This window comes from Meles meles, chromosome 15 (genome assembly GCF_922984935.1).
Source record: "Meles meles chromosome 15, mMelMel3.1 paternal haplotype, whole genome shotgun sequence".
In the NCBI taxonomy this organism is placed as follows: Eukaryota; Metazoa; Chordata; class Mammalia; order Carnivora; family Mustelidae; genus Meles; species Meles meles.
In genome coordinates this window covers 6,819,420-6,838,501 of record NC_060080.1, presented here as the reverse complement: position 1 = coordinate 6,838,501, position 19,082 = coordinate 6,819,420, and the positions used below count along the sequence as shown (strand labels likewise).

At 41.9% G+C, this 19,082-nt stretch overlaps 1 protein-coding gene across 3 annotated transcripts in view; it reads right to left on the bottom strand.

The window, feature by feature from the left end:
- Positions 1-19,082, bottom strand: part of TAF1B (TATA-box binding protein associated factor, RNA polymerase I subunit B) — a 73,364-nt gene that overhangs the window by 30,044 nt on the left and 24,238 nt on the right. For all 3 annotated transcript variants that reach the window (XM_045979145.1, XM_045979146.1, XM_045979147.1), the window contains exons 7-8: positions 18,071-18,227; positions 12,013-12,112 (exon numbers count right to left, since the gene is read on the bottom strand). In XM_045979145.1, coding sequence (XP_045835101.1) covers positions 12,013-12,112; positions 18,071-18,227 — 257 coding nt within the window. The remainder of the gene's footprint in view (positions 1-12,012; positions 12,113-18,070; positions 18,228-19,082) is intronic.

Genomic DNA, 19,082 nt, shown 5'->3' with positions numbered 1-19,082 from the left:
CAGTGTCTGACGGTCCCACTTTATCTGTTTTCCTGCTGACAGACATTTAGATGGTTTCCAGTTCTATTCGTTTTGTTTTTTTTTCATTACCTAGCTGCCTTCTTTAGCCTTTTATCACCAAGTACAAAACTCCATCAATAAAGAACAAGTTAACTAAACTGTGGCATATCGTATAGTTCAGTTCTTAGAAAAATGAAAAGTTAACTGAACTGTAGTCATGTAAGAGAATATCTCTATTCTTAGAAAATACACACTAAAATATTTAGGGGTAATGGGCCATGATTGATGTAACTTACCCTCAATGATTCAGAAACAGAATTGCGCAGACAGACAGACCAACAGACAAACAGTGAGAACAGCACAAATGATAAAACAAATGGGATAAAATGTTAATAGCAGTTGATCTGGGTTAAGGATATACGGGTGTCCTTTGTACTATTTTTATTTTTGTAACTTCTCCGTAAATCTAGAATTATTCCAAAATGAAAAGCTTATTTCAAAAAGATACTCGATATAAGCAGAAAAGGCAAAAAGTGCGATGGTTATTGTTACCAAGACATAATCTCCTATTTTTTTTATGTTTATACTTTCTACCAAAACCTCTAGAAGAAATCACTCCTCTATCTTACCCCTGTCCCCTCACTCAAGATTAACTTAAAATAGTCAACAAAACATATTATCACTAGGGCAAGTATTCTGTGTAAACGAAAGTCCATAACCATGACCTTCCAATAATATGGTCCAGCCAGGGGAAAATTTTAAAGATCAGATTAGTGATAACATTCATTAATAGAGATTGTAATTTTTTTTTAATACAAGAATGAATGGCCGTGAGATATTTTAGGCATTCAAGAAAGAATTTTTTTAGGTAACACGTCCCTAAAAAAACATCTGAATACTGAGTCTACTTCTAAATGTCTAAAAATGAGTATTTGGCATGCTTCCATTTCTGCCCATCAAGGATGAAATAAGATGGAAACTGACTTCCCACCATAAACACAGAAGTAGAAAAATCCATGAAATAATAGTTTCAGGCAATGGACAACAGGACGTATAGGACTAGAATCCCTGAAAGAAAAGAAATAAATGGCCTAGTTTACTGCCTGGAGGCAGTTTCCAAGGTGCAGCGCAGAGAGCCAGGGAGTGAAGTGGAGGCCTGTGATTTTGCTGAGTTGAGGAGACAAAGACTGGAGATCGGAAAAGCTGAGGTGGCTACACTTTGCAGGCAGAGTACCGCAAGGATAAAACCATACACAGAGAGAACTCTGGAGATCTGCAAAGAGGTCCTCTCGGGTCTTTGGCTGAGCACTGATTCATGCTGTATGAGGAAAAACCCAAGGCCAAGGAAAAAAATATCACTGGATTCTTTCCTAATGAATCTAAACAATTCCCAGAGCTCAGGCAAGGCAGCAGCTGCAGTGGAAAGACTGCGTAACGCTGGGGGCACTGGATGGAGCCTTCGGAGGGAACGTGCCAGAGCAGCAAGGATGAGTTAGTCCCAGGATAAAGGCCCTGGACCAGCAATGAAAAAGCTTAAACACGAGCTTCTACAGGATCAAAATGTTCTCCATATTACCTAATTATACCAGAACAAAAATCCAGTATTCAACAACATAAAATTCACAACGTCTGCATCCAATCAAAAATTACCAGACATGGGACGCCTGGGTGGCTCAGTAGGTTAAAGCCTCTGCCTTCGGCTCAGGTCATGATCTCAGGGTCCTGGGATCGAGCCCCGCATTGGGCTCTCTGCTCAGCAGGGAGCCTGCTTCTTCCCTCTCTTTCTGCCTGCCTCTCTGCCTACTTGTGATCTATCAAATAAATAAAATACTAAAAAAAAATTACCAGGCATGAAGAGACACAGGAAAATCCAACACATAATGAAGAGATAAAGTGATCAACAGAAACATACCCAGCAGTAACAGAGACAACAGAATAGAGTGGACAAGACCCTTAAAACACCTGTTATAAATATGGTCAATATACTCAAGGATGTACAAGGAAACAAACATAATGAGGGAAATGGAGAAAATGAAACTTCTGGAAATGAAAAGCATAGGATCTGAAATAAGAAACACACTTACCGGATTTAACAGCAGATTAGACACTCAAAAAGTAAAAATCAGTGAAACTGAAGACATGACTATCGAAACTGTCCAAAACAAAACACACTGAGAAAGAAGATATAAAAAACAAACAAAAGGGGCACCGGGGTGGCTCAGTGGGTTAAGCCTCTGCCTTTGGCTCAGGTAATGATCTCAGGGTCCTAGGATCGAGCCCTGCATCGGGCTCTCTGCTCAGCAGGGAGCCTGCTTCCTCCCTCTCTCTCTCTGCCTGCCTCTCTGCCTACTTGTGATCTCTGTCAAATAAATAAATAAAATCTTAAAAAAAACAAAGATTGTTTTTGCCTGTTTGGGGTCTTGTGTGATTCCACACAAATTTTAGGGATTCTATTTCTGTGAAGAATGCTATTGGAATTTTGATAGGAATTGCATCGGATCTGTAGATTGCTTTCGATAATATGGACCATTTAACAATAGAAATCCTTCTGATCCACACACACGGAATATCTTTCCATTTAGTTGTGTCTTCAGTTTCTTTCATCAGTGTCTTATAGTTTTCAGTGTACAGATCTTTTACCTTCTTGGTTAAATTTATTCCTACGTATTTTGTTCTTTTTTTTTTTTAAGATTTTATTTATTTATTAGAGAGGGAGAGAGAGAGAAGGAGCACCAATGGGGAGGAAAGGGCGACAGGCTCCCTGTGGAGCAGGACCCTGGGATCACAATCTGAGCTGAAGGCAGACACTTAACCAACTGAGCCACCCAGGTGCCCCTTATTCTTCTTGATGCCATTGTAAAGGGGCTGTTTTCCTCATATCTCTTTCTGGTAGTTTTCTGTTAATGTATAGAACCACAAATGATTTTCATATATTGATTTTGTGTCCTGCAATTTGCTGAATTTCTTTGCTAGTTCTATAGTTTTTTGGTAGTCTTTAGGGTTTTCTACATGTAATATTATGCCATCTGCAAATAGAGACAGTTTTACTTCTTTCTTTCTTTCTGATTTGATGCATTTTATTTGTTTTTGCTGCCTAATTGGTCTAGCTAGGACTTCTAATACTATCTGGAATAAAAGTGGCGAGAGTAGGCATCCTTGTCTTGTTTCTGATCTTAGAGGAAAAGTTCTTAGCTTTTCATCATTGAGTATGCTGTTAGCTGTGGGCTTGTCCGAAATAGACCTGCCTGATTTCTGATTCTTATCTTTTCTGTCAGTCTTATCTCTTCTATTCCCCATGTAATGTATCTTTTTTCCTCCAGCTGCTTTTAAAAATTTTCTTTTTATCACTGTTTTTCATCAGTTGGATTGCGATACGCCTTGGCATGGTTTTCTTTATGTTTCTTCTGCTTGGGGTTCATTGACCTCAGATCTGTGACTGTATATAGTTTTCATCAGATTTGGAAATTTTTCATTCATTATTTCTTTAAATATTTTTTTCTGTACTCCCCTTGATTTTTGGTGGGATACCAGTTACATATTAAACCATTTGATAATGCTCACAGCTCACTAAGGCTTTGGGGCTTTTTGGATTTGTTTGTTTGTTTTTTAAAGATTTTATTTGACAGAGAGAGAGATCACAAGTAGGCAGAGAGGCAGGCAGAGAGAGAGAGGGAAGCAGGCTCCCTGCTGAGCAGAGAGCCCGATGCGGGGCTTCATTCCAGGACCCTGAGATCACGACCTGAGCCGAAGGCAGAGGCTTATCCCACTGAGCCACCCAGATGCCCTGGCAAAACAATCTTGAGAAAGAACAAAGCTGAGGGCATCACACTTTCTGATTTCAAGCTACTAACAAAGCTAGAGTAATCAAAACAGTATGGTATCGGCATAAAAAGACACATAGATCAAAGGCAGAATAGAGAGCCCAGAAATAAATCCATGCATATACGGTGAATTAATTTACAACAAAGGAGCCAAGGATATACATGGGGAAAGGATAGTGTCTTCAACAAATAGTGCTGGGAAAACTGGACAGCCACAGGCAAAAATGTGAAACTGGACCACTATTTAACACCATGCACAAAAATGAACTCGAAATGGGACAAGGACTTAAATTTAAGACCTAAAACCACAAAACTCCCAGAAGAAAACATAAGAGGTATGCTCTTTGACATCAATCTTGGCACTGAGTTTTTGGATTTGACACCAAAAGTGAAGACAACAAGAGCAAAGATAAACTAGATCAAACGAAGATAGACTAGATCAAATTAAGAAGCTTCTGCACAGCAAAGATAACCACCAACAAAATGAAAAGGCAACCTATGGAATGGAAAAACATATTTGCAAATCCTGTATCTGATTTATCCAAAAAATATAAAGAACTCACAAGCCTTCATAGCATAAATAATCTAATTTAAAAAGGAGCAGAGGAACTGAGTAGACATTTTTCCAAAGACATACCAGTGAACACCACGTACATGAACAGACGCTCAGTATCACTGATCATCAGGAAAATACAAATTAAAACCCCAATGAGCTGTCACCTCACACCCATTAGAACGGTTACCATCAAAAAAATAAGATAACGAGTGTGGGTTAGATTGTGGAGGAAAAGAGAACCCTTGTACACTGTTAGTGGGAATGTAATTTGGTGCAGCCATTATGAAAAATAGTATGAAGGTTCCTAAAAAAATTAAAAATATAATTACCATGTGATCCATCAATCCCATTTATGGATATACATCCAAAGGAAATGAAAACACTTCCATGTTCATTGCAGCATTATGCATAACAGCCAAGATATAGAAATACCCTGAGCATCCGAGCAGAATGAATGGATAGAGAAGGCATGAGATACACATACACACACACAATTTAACATTATTCAGCTGCAAGGAAGAAGGAAATCTTGCCATTTGTGACAACACGAACGGACACTAGAAACATTAAGCTAAGTTGGATGATCTAGAGAAAGACAAATACTTCATGGGCTCAATTATATGTCAAATCTTAAAAAACAGAAACACCGCTGAACTCATAGAAACCGTGAGTAGAAAAGTGGTTGCCGGGGGGCTGGGGGTTGGGGGAACAGGGAGAGGTCAGTAAAAGGTTACAAACTTTCAGCTATAAGATGACTAAGGTCTGAGGATCCAATGTAAAACACGGTGATTACAGAAGACAACAGCATACTATACAATGAAATTTGCTGGGGAGGTGAATGTAAATGACGTCAGACACACACAAAAAGACAACTGTGTGAGGTGATGGATGTGTTTAGTCAGCTCGATGGAGGAATCCCTTCACGGGCTACACACAGAGCAAACCACCATGACGTACACTTTAAATATCTTACCATGTTGCCCATTTTACTTCAATAAAGCTCAGGGGCCCGGGGGGGGGGGGGCGGGGCGCGGAGAAAGAAAGAAACGAGGCAGGCCTGCAGAAAATAAAACATCTTTAAAGTGCTGGAAGAGGGGCCCCTGGGTGGCTCAGCGGGTTAAGCCTCTGCCTTCGACCCAGGTCATGATCTCAGGGTCCTGGGATCAAGTCCCGCATCAGGCTCTCTGCTCAGTGAGGAGCCTGCTTCCTCCGCTCTCTGCCTGCCTCTCTGCCTACTTGTGATCTCTGTCTGTCAAATAAATAAATAAAATCTTTAAAAAAAATAATAAATAAAGTGCTGAAAGAAACTAAGTACAGACCCAGAATTCTGTACTAGTGAAAATGTCTTTTCAGAAATGAGGGCAAAGGGTACCTGGGGGGCTTGGTAGGTTAAGTAGGGTAAGTCAGGTCGTGATCCTGAGGTCCTGCAATCAAGCCCCACGTCCAGCTCCCTATTCAGCAGGGAGTCTGCTTTTCCCACTCCCTCAGCCCCTCTCCCCAGCTCATGCTCACACTCTCGCTCTCTCAAATAAATAAAAAATCTTTTTTTAAAAATGAAGGCAAATATAGACTTTTTAGACCAAGAAATGCCAAAAAAGAATTCACTGCCAAACAGATCTATACTGTAAGAAAATGTTAAAGGACTTTTTTAGACAAGAAGAATGCCGGAAATAGCAAATACGTAGGTAAATACAAAATCATTTTACCCATTTTAATTTCTTAAAAAGATAAATGATTTTTTTAAAGCAAAAATAATTTAATGCATTGTGAAAATTATAACAGATAAAAGTAAAATGTCTGAGAGGCACCTGGGTGGCTCAGTCAGTTAAGCGTCCCACTCTTGATTTTGGCTCAGGTCATGGTCTCAAGGTTATGAGACTGAGCCTGGGGTCTGTGCCACGCTCAGTGGGGAGTCTGCTTGGGATTCTCTCTCTCCCTTTCCCTCTGCCTCTCCCCCCTCAGGCTCTCTCTCTTTCTCTCTCAAATATAAAATATATAAATTGTAAAAAAAAAAAAAAAAAAAAGTAAAATGTCTGACACTAGAAGATGGGAGCAGGGAGAGGGAGAGGAAAGTGTACTGTTGAAAAGGTCCTACTTTATACATGTCCTGGTGTACTAGTACTTGAGGCAGATTGTGGTAAGTTAAAGACGAATGTTCTAAACTCTAGAGCAATCTCACGCACACAAAACTCCACAGGTGTAGTTAATATATCAACAATGGAGATAAAATAGAATCATTTAAAAAAAGTCTACTCAGGGGCGCCTGGGTGGCTCAGTGGGTTAAAGCCTCTGCCTTCAGCTCAGGTCATGATCCCAGGGTCCTGGGATCGAGCCTCACATCGGGCTCTCTGCTCCGCGGGAAACCTGCTTTCTCCTCTCTCTCTGCCTGCTTGTGATCTCTGTCTGTCAAATAAATAAATAAAATCTTAAAAAAAAAAAAAAAGTCTATTCAGAAGAAGGTGGGAAAAGAAGAAAGAATAAAGACTAGACGGAACAAATAACAGCAGGACAGTAGATTTAAACCCAATCATATCTATAATCACGTTCAATGTCGATGGTCAGACATATAATTCTAAGGCAGAGAATATCAGACTGCATAAATTGAAAAAATCAAGATAACTAGAAACTGACTACCAGGAAGCCATTTTAAATATAAAGACACAGATAGGTTAAAAATAAAGTAGTTCCAAAGGTATGTTAGGCAAACATTCTTTTTAAATTAACATTGGACAAGGTAGATATGAAAACAAATATTCTGAGGGGGGAAGAAAAGGACATTACATAGTGAGAAGAGTCAGTTCATCAAGAAGATAAAATATCCTAATTATTATGCACCTGAGCTCCAAAATACCTGAAACAAAAACTGACAGAATGTGAAAGAAGAAGCTGTAGTCCTAGGAGTTGGAGATTACAATCCACCTGTCTTGGTAACCGGTAGAATGAGTAAAAATTAGTATTTGAATGATTTCAGAGCAAAAATGAAACATGCAAGTAAATACAAAATAACTAATTTTGTTTCTTAATTTATAAAATTTAAGTCTCAAATTACAAAAATTTAGGAGGGGCAGAGGAGAGTCTAGATTTGATACCATAGTGAGAAGATAGTATTTCAGGCTGCAGACCGAAACAGCACCAGAAATAAACATGGCTGTAAATGCTGGCACTCCCTCCCATGCCGCCCATCGGAGGGCAAAGCCAACCTCAGCTAAAGGCTTCAGCTATGTTTCTGGGAAACGTAAGCCACACTGGAGAGCCCCATGGCAGTCCCTTGGTTCTGTGCATTATACGTCACTCCTGCAGTCATCTCAACGTTTGGCAATCATGGGATCTATTACTATCTGAAAGGACAAGGTATATATTTTTTAAAACAATTATTTTTATAGAGTGAGATTTGAGTGTCTATTTGAGTATAAAGTGAAACCAAATTTCTTAATTTAAAAGGAAATTACTGGTTAGCTACCACTCCCAAGAATATAAACTTAGCAGAGGAAGCACGATCCTTTGCAAGAAGCTGAACTTATGGTAACTAAAATTATAAAACACTGTAATGAAAAGTGAGAGTCATATCCATGAACTTCCTAGCACCTCCTTGCAGCAAACTCAGAAATGGGCACATTCAAAGGTTTTTTGTTTTGTTCATAACAGAGCTTTAATATGAAAATTTTCAGGGCACCTGGGTGGCTCAGTGGGTTAAAGCCTCTGCCTTCGGCTCAGGTCATGATCTCAGGGTCCTGGGATCGAGCCCCGCATCGGGCTCTCTGCTCAGCAAAGAGCCTGCCTCCCTTCCTCTCTCTCTGCCTGCCTCTCTGCCTACTTGTGAGTTCTGTCAAATGAATAAATAAAATCTTAAAAATAAAAAAATAAATAAAATGAAAAGTTTCATTTCTAAAAATGATACATTTTTTTCCTCTGAGCAGCTTGAGGATAACTCTTTTTCCTTAGAGGAAAAGCTTTTGCATCCTGGGACCTGGAAGCAATGTCCATTTCAATGTCCATGACATACCTACATTTTGAAGATATTACCTCAGATAATCCCCACAAAAACTACTGAAGAAAGTAGAGGTTTACCTATTCCCAAATCACATTCTTCCTTAGACCTGTTTCCTTACTGAAAAACGAAGAAACGTGGACTAAGTGATGTTTAAATTTCCCTCCAACTTTAATATTTCATGATTCCATATAAAAGTTTCTGGTGTTTATTCCTGAGAAGCTTATCATTTGGCTAGGGAGTTAAAAACAAGTAAGTAATTTTAGGCACCAGCAAAAAGTAAGAATTACCTAAACCTAGCAAAAATGATTGATGTAACTTGAGCAGTGAATGGTTCTGCGAAATCAGGCTAAAGCCTAGTCGTTAGAATGTAAGATACAGACTGGACTGGAGGCTAAGGGAGAAGAGAAGGAAGGGTGGGATGGGAAGGGAGGGAAAGAAGGGCAGGGGAGAATGAGTGAGGGAAAGAGAAGAACGAGAGAATTTTTTGTTAGCCAAGACTCCACTGGAGAGATTAATGCAAAAATGGTAACTGAGTTCCACTGGTCCCTCCAGACACACTGGAGTGTAAAGACACACACCAAGAACAACTGAACTAAATGTCTAGCCATGAACAATTTTTTAGCAGCTAAAACTGAAATTACTAATTAGTGAATTATACAGATTTTCAAATCAATTACAAAAAAAAAAAACCAAACTCAAAAAACAACCACCTTCCATGTGACAGTCTTAGGGTAGCATCAGTACCGCCCGAGGCATGCCCAGGAAATCCAGACGTGTCTCACTGCACACGGGATGCTATTTAAAAGGATGAAAAACGAATCAACCTCAAAAACCTGTGCTTTGCTTTTCCTAGAGGCAGGCAGGGCTCCGGAGGTGGCAGGGGCACCTTGTGCCTGGTAAACGCCCGCCGGAGGTGACTCTTGTTCAGCTATCCCGCCACATCCCCGAAAAATTAGCTGGGGACTGGAGGGCTGACTGGAAACACGGTGTGTCCTCTGTGTCCCTAGTCCTTTACATAAATCATCGCAACCCTCCAGTTATGGAATGAGGAAGTCACCAGAGTGAGCGTACAACACACAAACTATAGTCGGTGACACTGTAGTAGCGTTGTATGGTGACAGATGGAAGCTACGCTTGTGGTGAGCGCAGCAAAACACAGAGACCAGCAAAACCACTGCGCGCCTGCAACTGACGGACCGTCGTATATCAACTGCAGTCGGGTTAAAAAAATTTTTTTTGAAGATTTTATTTATTTGACAGAAAGAGACACAGTGAGAGGGAACACAAGCAGGGGGAGTCGGAGGGGGAGAAGCAGGATCCCTGCCAAGCAGGTTTGATCCCAGGACCCTGGGACCGTGACCTGAGCTGAAGGCAGACACTTAACAACCAAGCCATCTAGGTGCCCCTAAAATTTTTAAAAATAAAAATTAAAAGGAAATGATCACAATTCTGCCCAAGCTAAGAAAATCGTCATGAAGACCCATCGTTCAGGAAGGCTATTCCGGCTTCCTAGCCTGTGCTTCATGCCAGGGCACGTGTACCCACACTGTCGCTTCCAGCCTGGGCCATCCTCCAGCTGGATCCTCTATCCCCGGCCTTCCGGTTCTGGTTGCCGTCTCTTCCACAGGCCCACCTCTTGGTTTTGGTAACCAGTCCGGAGCCCAGTGAGGGGCTCGAACTCACGACCCTGAGATCAAGAGCTAAGACTGAGAGTCAGAAGCTTAGCCGACCGGGCCACCCAGGCGCCATCTCCACCCCCCCAATCTGGAGCTTCTTTATTACCTCAATAACCTACTTCCACTTCCTGGCCCTGCTCTCCCTGCCCTCCCTGCCCCACCCCTCACCCTACCCTCAACGCTCGGTATGGTCCCACTTTTTCTGTCTCCCTCCAAACTAAGGCTGCCTTGGCCATGCTGGACTATGCTCAGAGTGAGGGGACCAGGCAAGTTACCGAATCTCTCTGTGTCTCGGTCTCCTCATCTGTAGAACAAGCATAATAACAACAATAACAATAACAATAACAATATAATAATAATAATAATAATACGGGGGCACCTGGGTGGCTCAATTGGTTAGGCGTTTGCCTTCGGCTCAGGTCATAACTCAGGGGCCTGGGATCCAGCCCCATGTCAAGCTCTCTGCTCAGCAGGAAGTCTGCTTCTCCATCTCCCGTACCTCTCCCCCTGCTTGTGCTCTCTTGCTATCGCTGTCACTATCTGTCTCTCTCTCTCTCAAATAAATAAAATCTTAAAGAATAATAATACACACTTCAGAGGGTTGATACAATAAGAGTTTATAAAATACGTACAAGAGGGCCTCGTACAGAATAAGCACCGCCACTGTTACTATTTCTTCGGCAGCCATACCCGCCATACCCGCTTCCCTGGGCTGCCGTGCACGGGCGCCACCACAAGCGCGCGTGGAGCTGTCCCGTCCTCTCTCCTGGCTGTGGAATAAATGGTGACAATGCGGAAGCAGCCCTGGGGACCCAGCCCCAAACTTGCTTCCTCTCTCTCAATCCCCAGGAACTGCTCCTGCACAAGAGGTTCTGAAAGTAAAGCCGTCTCTGGTTTAAAAACCTAACGTCACCTACGAATCACTTGTAGTGGCCAGTACTCTAAATTCAATGCAGACGTACAATGTTCTGGAATGTTGTGCGCTTGTTTATCTGCATTTCCAGCCATCCGTCACTTTTGGCTCAAATGCTTCAAAAAGAGTACTTCATATGATTCTAGTTTCACAGCACCTACTTAAGTGTTTAGAGGAACAAGTGTAAAACGGAGGGCGGAGTGGCAGGCACACAGAGCCAACGACGACACAACGAGTAAAAGGCTGCAGGTACTACGGTTCCAAGTCTGGGATCACTAACCGTATGGCTCTGGCATTCATTGTCTTCCCAAGCTGTCTACTCAGACGTACAACTGGGATGACAGTGAACCACACTTAGGCAGGGGTTTGGTAAGAATCACAAACGTCTCTTGAATTAAAGCACAAACAATGTAAGGCTGTGAAGGTTAGGAGGACCTAGAAAAATAATTCCTTAAGTGGCCAAACAGGATAATATTTAACGTTAATATTTAGTATACTGACAACCTTCTGATGAAGAACAAAGAGAAGATAATCTCTGAGCACTACACGTAGTGATAAAGACTCGTAATTAAAGGGCAGAAGTCCTTCAGTTGGAGACATCTGAAAACAGATCTAGAAAAAGACCAAGAAGCGAAGGACTTAAAATAGCACCTCTTGAAACAAGAGAATAACTTTCTTCTCTTTTCTCAAAAGCAATATAGTATGCAACTAACAAAAACATTTTTTAAAAATGTGAAACTACCTAAAAGTCTCTACAGAAAACTTCTCAAGTTCAGTGTCAACCAAACAGCTACTGACAGTGCACACACCTCACACCGTAGTGCACGTCAGGACAACCTAAAGGATCAGAAGAGACCACATGTGGAAATTTAAAAAAATAACAATCCTGCTCCTCATTAAATTATGACTAATGATCTACGTGTGGGCAGAACAAAAACTAGGTGCCATTTTTCAAAACTCCCAACCCCAAAGAATAAGTCAGGAAAGGAATACAAATCACCATACTATTCTTGTGTCTCATTAGTGACTACAAAGTAAAAAAGAAAATAACTTGCCTCTATAGCAAAAATTCCTTTGTCGCGCCCATATAATTTCATCTCTTCCGGGAAATGCTGAAAAGCATTTATGTAAGGAATGTGGCCCTCTTCAACAAATCTGTATTTTCAAAAAGAAAAGTGTCAGTGAGAGATATGTACTGATTCAGCAAAGCAGGACAAAGAGCTGAGATGTGTTTCACAGACGAGGTGAGAACAAGTTGAGCCCGCTGCATCTCCCACACGTTTTTACGGAGGATAAATCTGAAAAGATTAGTTAGTCTCTGCACCCATGTGTGGAGAAAACATTTAGCCAATTGTCTAATGATATCTTGAAGTTTCTGACTAACTAGATGAAATATTTCTATGACGTATATATCTTACTTGTCAATTCACCGGCAGGCTTGCAGACACGGCCTCCTTCTACCCCTAGCACCCTTCACATGACGACCTTCCACTCTTCTTCTAAATCACTCTCTCAAGGAGACCTTCCTGGATCCATTTTCCTTGTTAGAAAACGGACCTTGTCTACCTGCCTGTCCTCAGTCGCTATGATAGTGTACAACAGACGCTTGGCCCTAGCGGTAATCCAGGAAAGGGACCTTGCCCGTTTGCTTACCACTCCATCCCAAGGTCCAGTACACAGCAGCTGATCGAATATTTTGAGTAAATGATTGAGTTTGGAGAAAACAGCACATATATATAAATAAATACACCTACATATTTATTTACAATTCATGCATTAAGTCAACAGAAATTGATCGAGTACTAAAACCCAGCACTATCTGAGGCCGTGGGCATACAGCAATGACCAAAACAGGAAAACATGCTTGCTCCCAAGCAGTTTCAGTCCTCATGAAAAGAGACGACAAACGAACGAGTGCAGTCTACAGTATGTTAAGTAGGTGAAGATGTAAGGAGAAAGTAAAGTAGGGGAGAACACAGAATGAGGAATGGGGGCATTGCAACCTAGGCCATCTATACGTACCTATTAGGTTTTTTTTTTTAAGATTTTATTTATTGATTTATTTGACACAGAGAGAGAGAGAAAGAGAGAGAGAGAGAGAGAGAGAGAGAGCGTGCACAAGTGAGGGAAGGAGTAGAGGGAGAGGGAGAAGCAGGCTTCTCACTGAGCACAGAGCCCGACGTGGTGCTCAATCCCAGGACCCTGGGATCATGACCTGAACCGAAGGCAGACACAACCAACTGAGCCACCCAGGTACCCATCTATTAGGTTTTTAAAATATGACAACAGTTAAAAAAAAAAATAAGATAAAGACAGGAATAAGTTAGTATACAAATGTTCTACATTGAAATCTTTGTTGTTGTTATAGCTAAACTGACATCTAGCTTCTAGCTTTCTGTGTGTGAATGAACAATATTGATTCAATGTTATTTCAAATAAAAAATGTGATTTGATTTTTTAATCTATCGAAAGTTGAGAATTAAATGTTATGTAAAAATGGTGTTTTATGAAGTTTAACGATAAAGCAGGCTTCTTTAGAACAGCGCTATAGGGGAAACCATCCTCATCTAGGTTTGTGTTCATTTCTTTAATTACTTAAAAGTATGTGTGTGTAGTAATCAGTCTTCATATTATTTTAGAACTATATTCTTGGTTTAATATTATTTCATACACAGGATGTATTACATGGTTATCATTTTATTACTATGTAGTGTTCCATGACGTTAATATATTCATAATTTACACAGTCGTTGCCCCGATGTGATGATACACACATGCCAGCCCTGTGTGAGGGTTAGCTGAGAGTCAATGAAACACGAGAAGCCCCCACCACGGCCCTAGCGGGACAGGCAGACAGCCTCCGTGGATGCCTCAGTAAAGACAGTGCCGCAGTGCCCCACAGAGGCACACGCACAGCGTTGTGGGAGCCGGGGGAGGAATGACAAACCTGACGAGGGGAAGCAGAGACGTCTATAGAGAGAAGTCTTGGCCATCTGGGGTTTTAACAATTTTCACCATTTCTAAAAGTGCTGCTCGTAATCTCTTTTCAAGTTCGATTGGTTTCTTAAAAATTTCCTTTTAGAAAAATATACTTTTTCAAAAAAGAGCTATTGAATCAAAGCTCCGAATAATCAATTTCATTTTCTTAAGTATTATCAGAGGAGTCTCTCAACCAGTCCAGGAAGCTGAGAGAGGCCCTGGAACAGACTGAAAGCATCCCGTCTGCCCTTCCTGGCCCTGTCACCTGAAAGCAGTCTCTATTTATAATTTGTTATGCTTTTCAAAAGTTTCGATCTGCGGTAGATTGGAAATTTAACAAATGGACTCTATCACAGATAACTGAAGAAGCACTGCACTGGAATTAGGTCGTGTCCATCTGCAAAACTCATCCGGAGCCCACTCACCTTGTTCCATTTCAACTGCTACCATCCCACTCCAAACTGCTATCTCTCGCCCGAAGTACAGCAAAAGACCCCCTGGGTCTCTCTGCTTTCAGCCCTGCCTCCCTAGAATCCATTTTCCTCCTAGCTGCCTGAATGGTCAGAGAACGTCTCCCCTGCTAAAATCTTCCGGGGGCTTACTATCGCACTCAAAAGCCAAATTCCCAAGGAGTATTTAAGGGGTTTCCTTCTAAAGTGACGATCATGCTCTGGAAATAGAGGTGATGGTTGCACAACCTTGTAAATATCCTGAAAACCACTGAATTGCACATTTAAAGGGTGAATTTTACTGTATATGAATTATACTTCAATTAAAAAAAAAATCCAAACACCTAGCCTGGCTCACAAAGACCTGTCCCTGGTCCCCGCTTAGTATCTCTCTGTCCCCACCCGCCCACTGCCCCTTGGACTGCCCCTTCAAATTCTTAGTCCTGTCGCCGAGCCTCCTCTGGCCCTTGATCCTACAGACCTTGCTCTTGCTTGAGGGCTTGCCACTAGCAAGCTCCCTCTACTTGGGGCTAGCACTGCGGCTATCCACCTGCTACCTCCACTCACAGCGCTTCTCAGTGAGCCCTTCCCTCATGACCAGTCTAAAGCAGCAGCCACTGGCCGATTTCAGTCTTCTGCATAGCACTCCACTGTTTCATCATTATTTATTTACATGCTTGTCTATCTCCTCCTTTAGTCTTGAACTTCATGACAGCAGGAACCTGTTCTCTGTGGTTCACCACTGTGATTCAAGGGTCTAGACTCTAGAACAATGCCTGCATCTAGTCGGTATTCAGTAAATATTTGTGGAATGAGTACGCTTTGACTACTCTTATTTATTGTTGCTATTACTAGGTAGGCAGGGTTCTTTATTTTTATTCGTTTAAAGATTTATTTATTTGAGGGGACGCCTGCACGGGTGGCTCAGTCGGTGAGGCGTCTGCCTTCAGCTCTGGTCATGATCCCGGGTCCCTCTACCAAGCCCTGCATGGGGCTCTCTGCTCGGCAGGGAGTCTGCTTCTCCCTCTTCCTCTTCCTCTGCCTCTCCTCTGACTGTGCTCTCTCTCTCTCTCAAATAAATAAAATCTTTAAAAAATGTATTTGAGGGAGAGAGAGATAAACTGAGTGATCGAGCAGGAGGAAGGGCAGAGGGAGAGAGAGAATCCCAAGCAGACTCCCCACTGAGCACAGACCTGATACAGGGCTCGATCCCATGACTCAGATCACATGAGCCAAAATCAAGAGCTGGACGCTCAAGCAACTGAGCCACCCAGGCACCGTAGACAGGGTCAGATAAAGGCTACATTAGGAGTTGTGAATTTATACTAAGGACTATGGATGCTGCTAAGGGATTTAAACTGGGGAATGACATACAGGATGAGTATAAGGTATGGGGTATTGGGACTAGACTAATGATATATTTCCTTCCCACTGCTGTTTTTTAAATACTTTTTCTCCGTTTGGTGGTAGTTCTCAAATGTCAGCATCTGTAAGAATCCCCTGGAGGGCTTATTAAAACAGAGTTACCAGGCCCTTCCCCCAGAGTTTCTGATTCGGATTAGAATGGGTTAGAATCTGGTTAGAATTTACAAACTTGTAAGTTCCTAGGGGCTGCTGCTGCTGGTGGTCAGGGAGCCACACTTTGAGAAGCTGACTTAGAGCTCCTTCTCTGAGAAACACAGAGAAAGAGGAGCAGTGGAACAGTCCCTTTCTTATTGCTCTAAGCACTAAGGGTTAGTTCCCAAACGTGTATGTCCCACAGAGCAAAATAAAAGCCCTCCAGCTAATTAGATCCAATCTCCCTGAAGGCACTTCAGAATTCTCCTTAAAGGGAGGGGAGGAAAGGAGGAGGAGGGGGAACAGTAAGAGAGAGGGAGAGAGACAAATGTGTAGGATCTTATTACCCCTACCCTTCCGACCACAGCTAATATTCTCCCTAAGAAGAATTACGGGTGAATATTGTTTTGTCCATCTTGTAGGTGTCTAGAAGTCCCGTTACTCCCGTAGAGACTGCCCTGAGTAGCTGGATTGCCCCTCTACCCAGCTCGAGTGACAGGATTTGATTGTTGTTTCCGTAAGACCCCTGAGCTCTGGAAAGGAAAAGGGACAGGTGAGGCACAAGACCGTGGGACACAGGGCCCACTTGGGAGGTTGCTAAGTAATCCAGGTGAAGATATGGAGGGAATGGGAAGAAAAAATGGTTTCAAGGGTTGTTTGGGAAGGATCATTGCCAGGATGTAACAACTGACTGTAGCTCTGGGGAGAGGAAAGAGTCAAGGATGAATCTTAAGTTTCTGGATAGGAAGAAATGGAGTGCGGGATATTTACGAGGAAAAAAAGAAGAACACTGGAGAATGAGCTGGACTGAGGAGAAAGACGATGAAAGATGAACTTCTTTTGGTCATTCTGATTTTGAGATACCATAAAGACACCTAAGTAGTGTCCAACAGGCAGTTGTATGTATGAATATATGGTCTGGCCCTCACTAGACAAGTCTGGGCTGTAGATACAAATTTGGGTGTTGTCATCATCATACAGATGGTAATTAAAGCCTTGGAAGAAGATGAGCTCACCCAATGAAGGCATATAGAGCCAGGTGAGTTTTTAACTTAACAGTAAAATTCACTGAATCATGGACTATCTGCAAGCAGAATTAATCACCTCTGAGAAAAGCCTTGTTAGTTGGTTGATGTGGCCAAATTCAAAGGCACTATCATCATTTACTGGAGGTTATTTTATTTAATCAAAGAGCCTAGTATGATGATGATGATGAAGAAGAAAACAAAATAATAGCTAGCACTGAGCTCTTACTATGTGCTGGGCACTGTCCCGAGTGCTTTTTGTGCAGCGATAATGACTGGAAGTAGTTACAACTCTGTGAGGCAGATGCTATCATCGGCCCCAGTTCACCAAGGATGAAACAGAGGCAGAGAGAAATTAAATAATTTACTCAAGGTCACATGTGGTGGCATAGCTGGGATTAAACCCAAGAGTCTGGTTCCAAATCCATGCTTGTAAAAATCACTGTATGCACTGAGTAAACGCAAACGTTACTGTTTAGAATGCATATAAAGCAAGGCAAATAGGAACCCACTAATGATTTCGGCATATCTTCTATTTAATGAGAAAGTCTTATACATGATGCCCTAATTAACTCATTAACTATAAAACACTGTAAATTATCTTGAAAAAAAGGAAATACTGACCATTCACTAACAGGTTTTTCTAATACTTCTGTTCTCAGTTTATCTTATAAACACAGAGAACCTACACGGAGCTCTCACCGACACCAGTGCGAGCTGCTCTGCGGCTACCAATGACCGCTGGCCAACAGGAAGGGCATCGGTTCATCTTCTCTCTTAGAAATGCAGAATACTTAATACTACCACTAAGCTACCTAAGTGTCACTTTTTGTCTTTGGACTCACATTAATGATCTCACATGAGATAATTAATCTTCCAACATCCTGTGGAAGGTAAATACCATTATTTCACTATATGAATAGGAAACCGAGCAGATGAGTTACCAGCCAGAAGATTACGTTTCAGAACTAGAACTCAGGCTACCCAATCTTTCCTGTCTCTCCCTCAATTTAAGCCTTGTAAAATTCAAGATATCCAAAGGTTGTCCCCTGGTCCACACAGATAATCAGCAAAGACATCATCATACAAGAGGTCGAGCTTACCTCAAAAGATCCGAAAGAGTAACTGTCTCTCTCTGCCACAGTAAAGACAGATAGCAGAAAGCAAGTGTCCTTGGCACTGTCATCTTCACGATTCCCTTCTCTTTTCGTAGCGAATATTCGACTCCATCGAGAGATCCAGAACAGACAGATGCTGTTTCTTAGGGGATAAGGAGAGGTTTTTTTTTTTAAGTGCAAATAACTGTTTGGACAACAAAAGAAGGAAAGCGACAAAAAGAATCCAAGGAAGCATTTTCAGTATCTTAAAATCAAGTTATAATTGATACAATCTTTAAAAGAACAATTTGGCAATAAAGAGCCATGATGGCTTAGAGGAAATCGACCAAAAAAGGTAATCACTAGTTCTTTATAGGAGAGGAGTGGCCAGAGATTCTAAAGCGGGATGTGACCTGCTTGAATTTTTTAGAGTGAATAGGAACAATTTTTCAAATAAATACAAGAATAAACAATTACAAAGCAAGACAAAAAGTATGTAACTGCTTTGATGCAGGAGCTACTCCACATGTCCCTCGGAAGGTCTGAGAGGCTCTCCAAAACTCTGGCTAGGGAAGCACTCCTCCCGCTCCCAGCCTCCAGGCACCCTAACCATAGGACATGACTTGCCCTCGTTCATTCACTCAACACTCACTCATCTCATTGTTTTTTTTTTTTTTTTTAAGATTTATTTATTTGACAAAGAGAGATCACGAGTAAGCAGAGAGGCAGGCAGAGAGAGAGGAGGAAGCAGGCTCCCCGCTGAGCAGAGAGCCTGATGTGGGGCTCGATCCCAGGACCCTGAGATCATGACCTGAGCCGAAGGCAGAGGCTTAACCCTCTGAGCCACCCAGGTGCCCCTCACTCATCTCATTGTTGTGCCACCATTCTAGGTCTGGGGAAACGACAGGGAAGTGTCTCACATCCCTTCCAACTTACATTCTAGTAATGGGAGATGGTCACTAAACAGAAAAAAAAATCACAACTGACAGACAGTGGTAAGTGCCACACAGGAAAAATA